The sequence below is a fragment of the Nansenia antarctica genome (assembly GCF_963989245.1).
Source record: "Nansenia antarctica genome assembly, chromosome: 1".
NCBI classification, from domain to species: Eukaryota; Metazoa; Chordata; class Actinopteri; order Argentiniformes; family Microstomatidae; genus Nansenia; species Nansenia antarctica.
This window is the reverse complement of record NC_137674.1, coordinates 84,699,930-84,705,076: the sequence shown is the minus strand read 5'-3', so window position 1 is coordinate 84,705,076 and position 5,147 is coordinate 84,699,930. Positions and strand designations below refer to the sequence as shown.

General features: G+C 44.2%; 1 protein-coding gene across 1 annotated transcript; it reads right to left on the bottom strand.

Moving 5' to 3' along the window:
• Positions 1-697: 697 nt before the first annotated feature.
• On the bottom strand, positions 698-4,340 carry otx5 (orthodenticle homolog 5; the record flags this gene model as incomplete). The annotated part of the gene is made up of 3 exons (XM_080537938.1): positions 698-1,363; positions 2,278-2,429; positions 4,244-4,340. 3 exons carry the CDS (start codon positions 4,338-4,340, stop codon positions 698-700), a joined length of 915 nt encoding a protein of 304 aa, XP_080394064.1.
• Between the last annotated feature and the right edge of the window lie 807 nt (positions 4,341-5,147).

The window sequence follows — 5,147 nt, the reverse complement described above, 5'->3', positions numbered from 1 at the left end:
AATCGACTTTGTTGACCATCAACTTGATCATCAAAGTGACCAGGGTCAACTACTACTAGTGTATTTTTTACAAATCCGATTTTCTCTTTTAGTCCTCTCTGAATTATATATATTTTTATACAGCGTACTTTATTAATCCTTAAATCACTTACAACCTCAGCTCTATTGGTCAACAAAAATCCTGATTATGTAATACAATCATTTTAATTATTGATATTCAGCCTCAAATCAATGGACTGATATTATTGCTTTCGATTATTATTCTGATTCTGGTGATAGTTTCCTTTTTCAAGTAGTGTCCTTTGATGAGATCAGCATCTCAAATGGTGATGTTGAATCTGTCAGCTAGATAACTTTACAACCGAAACATTTATTTTTGAGAAATGATCATGCATGATTATGCCTATTCTGATTTGTATGTAGTCAGCTACTTCCTGTCAGCTACTTCCTGTTAGCACCCCCCCCAAAAAAAAAAACTCAAATCCTGTCTGAGGATCTGTTCCCACACTGCTTTCGAGACATTTCTAAAAATATAAAGAAAACAAAAATGCAAAAATGTAATTTTCTTCAGTCAACAAGTTCATGGGCTGAATGTATAATGTATATGATGCATTCTGGGAGGTCTCTCCTTCCTGCTCCCTGGCTGTTCCCTTCCTAACCCCCACCCACCCCCCACCCCCTGCCCCCCCTCCCCCCACTACAAAACCTGGAACTTCCAAGAGTTTTGGTCTTTGTAGTCCAGACAATCGGCCGCGTTGAAGTTGAGCTTCCAGGAACCACCTTGGTCCTTGTAGTCCAGGCAGTCCACCGCCCCGAAGCCCAGCGAGGCGGCCGTGTAACCCTGCGAGGACAGGGAGGCGGGGGACTGGCTGAGCCCCCCCACCCCCACCATGGAGGAGGCCGTGATGGGGCTGAGAGCTCCCCCGGTGGAGGACAGCTGCGGGTGCATGGGGGACAGGTAGGAGCTGCAGTCCAGCCCAGTGAAGTAGGAAGCGGAGGAGCCTCCGTAGCCCTGGTGGGCGTATGCCGGGGCCTGGGTGTAGGTCATGGGGTACACGGAGGAGGCCCGCTGCATGCAGGGCGTGTTGGAGGAGGCAGACAGGGGGTCCGGCAGGGGGGAGATGGAGGCGGGGCTCCAGATGGACACGGTGGCGCTGGCGGCGCTGCTGGAGCTGGGAGCGATGGCGGTGCCGGGGGGAGGCGGCGGGGGGCTGTAGGGCCCGTTGGAGGGGTTGTTGGCGTGGGCCTCGGAGGTGTTGTCGCGGGCCGGGGAGGACTTCTTCTTGGGCGGGCGGGGTTTGGACTGGCCGGTGCTCTGCTGCTGCTGTTGACGGCACTTGGCGCGACGGTTTTTGAACCACACCTGTAGAGGAGGAGGAGGAGGAGGAGGAGGAGGAGTAGGAGGAGGAAGAGGAGGAGGAGGAGGAGGAGGAAGAGGAGGAGGAGGAGGAGGAGGAGGAAGAGGAGGAGGAGGAGGAGGAGGAGGAGAAGGAGGAGGAGGAGGAGGAGAAGGAGGAGGAAGAGGAGGAGGAGTAGGAGGAGGAAGAGTAGGAGGAGGAAGAGGAGGAGGAGGAGGAGGAGAAGGAGGAGGAGGAGGAGGAGCATATGAGTGTTAGTTAGTTTACTTTCGTCATATTAAAACCACATGTTTGCATCTAGAACCAGAGTGTGAGGCTTCTACTTCTTTTAATAGTCTTTTGTTCCGTTGCCAGCACCTCGTTTTCTGTGGTGTGCGTTCTCTTCTTTTCCAATTTAGTTAGTTTACTCAAACAACAACTGAAGATGTGACGTTAATACTAGAACAGACATGTGTAATCGGCAAAAAATATGTTATATCTTTGCACTCCCTCAAATTTCAGGAGCCTCCTTTCATGACTTTTCCTAGATATGTGCGTTCTACCACCCCAGTATCCTTACATTTTCAAAATCACATCAGGATAAGCTAGTATAAAGCTATTTTTGAGTTTTTCTGTGTAGGAGGCAGGCTAATTTACAAGGCCGGCCAACTAGTGGTTGTTGTGTGTAAATTGCAGCTTTCCATTGTAAAGACTATGGTCATTTGACCCCTGAGGTGGCTCTAGTAGGTAAAATAGGCAGGGCTGTTCTAGTGTTAAATCTGCCAGTAAACATCATTATTGTCCCTGCTGTGAGAAATTCACTATTATAGCCATAACATAACACTGGCAATAATTCCACACTCACATTTAAATGATGTTACTGTAACTATATTCAGAAAGTCAACATTGTTGTATGTAGAGATTTGTTTCTGTCCTTTACCTGTACACGAGACTCTGGTAGGTTGATCTTGAGGGCGACCTCCTCTCTCATGAAGATGTCGGGGTACCGCGTTTTGGCGAACAGAGCCTCCAGGATGTCCAGCTGCGCGCGCGTGAACGTGGTGCGCTCCCGACGCTGCTTCCGGGCAGAGTCTGACGTAAAGAAAATAGATTAGATTAGATTCAACTTTATTGTCATCGCAGAATACAAGTACAATACAACGAAATGCAGTTTAGCATCCAACCAGAAGTGCAAATAGTGATATAAGGGCATGATATAAATAGAACAAGAATGGTTGTGATAGGTAACTAATATACAGTATGTGCAGAGGTAGTATTGTAAACATCAGTATAGTTTAGGGGTATATACATATGAGCTGTGTAGTGAGGTAGTTTATACAGTATCTAATTTGAAGAAGTATAAAATAAGCTATATCAGGAGACGTGCAAAATAAGGAACATTAATTAATTAATCTCGTGTTTTAGTCATTCGTCATACATTTGGTCTACTTTTCCTCAATTCTACCTAAACGAACGTGAAACATTAACAACGGGACCGAGGTGTAGGCAAACGATATACTCGTATCCAGATTCTAAAAACTGATGTTCTCTTGTTACACAGCCAAATTCAATATAGATTAAATTTGTTCGTTTAAATGATCAACTCTCATTCTAATGTCATGCTAGTTACTTGGTTAATATGTAAGTATATTTTATTATTTAAAAACGGCTTCTCTGCCTTTTGTGAAATCCATATTAGAAATCCGTGTTAACCTATAGCCTACTGATAAAATATATATAATTCCAATGATTCAACAGGAACAAATTGTGTTATTGTTGGATTATAATTTCAATATTTAGTCGTTATACGCGTGGTTAATTGTTGCTTTTGGTATGGTATTGTAGTGAGCTTTTGTAATCAATAAAATAGGTGGAACATTAAGGCGATAGCACTTTTTAATGTAGCATAGTGTGCAATTTCATTCTGGCAAATGATTTGAGTTGCACATTCGTTTGTTGGCAATTAATGAATGCGGTGTAAGGTACGAATCTGTCAATGACTTTGATAAATTGATTTTCAATAGTAGTTTTCTGACACACAAATTATAGATGATTCCGATAAAGGGAACACAATTCAATGTGATGGTAGACACAAAGGAAACCTGTGTTAACCTATCCAATCGCCAATGGGTGGCAAATAGACGCTGTGTATTGATGAATAAAGATTGTACGTGGTTACAACGATTGTATCATGGTTAAAAACGATATCGTTGTTTCTTTGATTGTAACTGACTGAAATAAGTCTCGTTTCAATGAATGAATTCGGTGTGTTTGTTAATCAGACAGAACAAGAAACATTATCAAATGTATTCAATCAAACCTGAGCGGACATCAAGCCATAACAGTATCAAGAAGTGTGTTTCATCTCGAGCTTTCCAATACCTCCCAGCCTGTCAGTTCCTATAAATGCTCGATACTAAGTATTCCCATATATCTAAAGACGACTGTCTGCTGATGTAAATATATTAATTGTAATGCATGCATCGAGAATACCGTAACAAGTCGTTATGCACACTCTGTCTTTGTAAAAACATGCAACCAAGCTTTGTCAAATCATTATAGTACTCTACTTTTTCTTGCATATAGGCATTTACATTGGAAAACAGTAGTTTAGCGTGCATATCTATGATGTGATGCTAAACCTGGGCATAGCTCAAATCAAAATATGTTCTGGTGACTAAAAAAAGCATGAAGATATAGTTCATTGTCATCATTCTAACCATAACAGCGAACTCAATGACTGCGTAACGGGTGCTGGAACTCTCGGTTCCGTTGCGCATCTCTCCTTTTACGCGCTGGTTGCGCATGGGTATAGCAGTAACCCTCCAGTTTCTCCATAGAATAATGTGCTGATACGAAGACAAAACAATGATAAGGACACGTAAAAGTGGGAAAATATGACTTACTTGGGTATCCCACGGCGGAGTGTAGCAGGTCCATGCCCGGGCCGGACAGAGTTAACCCGTTCACGGCGTAATGCGGCTGCTTAATGTAGGACATCATTCCTGTGCCGGCTTTAAAACGCTTCCTCACTCACTCTCTCTCTCTCTCTCTCTCTCTCTCTCTCTCTCTCTCCCTCTCTCTCTCTCTCTCTCTCTCTCTCTCTCTCTCTCTCTCTCGCTCTCTCTCTCGCTCTCGCTCTCGCTCTCTCTCTCTCTTACACCCGGGGGCCGGTCTTCCCGCTATTCTCCAGGGTGGGGTCTCTTTCTCTCTTTCTCTCACCCTCTATATATCTCTCCCTCTCTTATATCCTCACTTGTTTTTGACCTATATAATCAGCACGTTGTTTTTGTTTTCCTTGTTGTCTCCTTCTCCTTCTCCTTCACTCTTCGGCGTTTTGATAGGTTACAATGGCACCGATCAAGACAGATGCAGATGCACGGCGTCGATATACTTATTTGGACTCCTGTATCATATAGTATAGTTGGCACCGATATTGTCTCTTACTCAAGATACACTAAACTCACAACAACTAATCAATGATATGATCACGGAGTTTTAGCAGTTAGAATATTTCAATTGAAGAAATGGTAGGTTTCAAGTAATGGGAACGAGGTCCCCTTCTGTGTCTTGCCGTAAAATCAAGCCTGTCTTCCGAAGCGGAGCTGGGCTGAGACGCCTCCGGAGAGCAGCAGAGCCGGGGTGAGAAGCAGGACTGAGGCTAGCTAATTAGACCATAGTTCTTTACCAAGTAGACATTCTGATCCCTCCCTCTTTCCCCCTCTCTCTCTCTCTCCCTCCCTCTTTCTCCCTCTCTCTCTCTCTCTCTCTCTCTCTCTCTCTCTCTCTCTCTCTCTCTCTCTCTCTCTC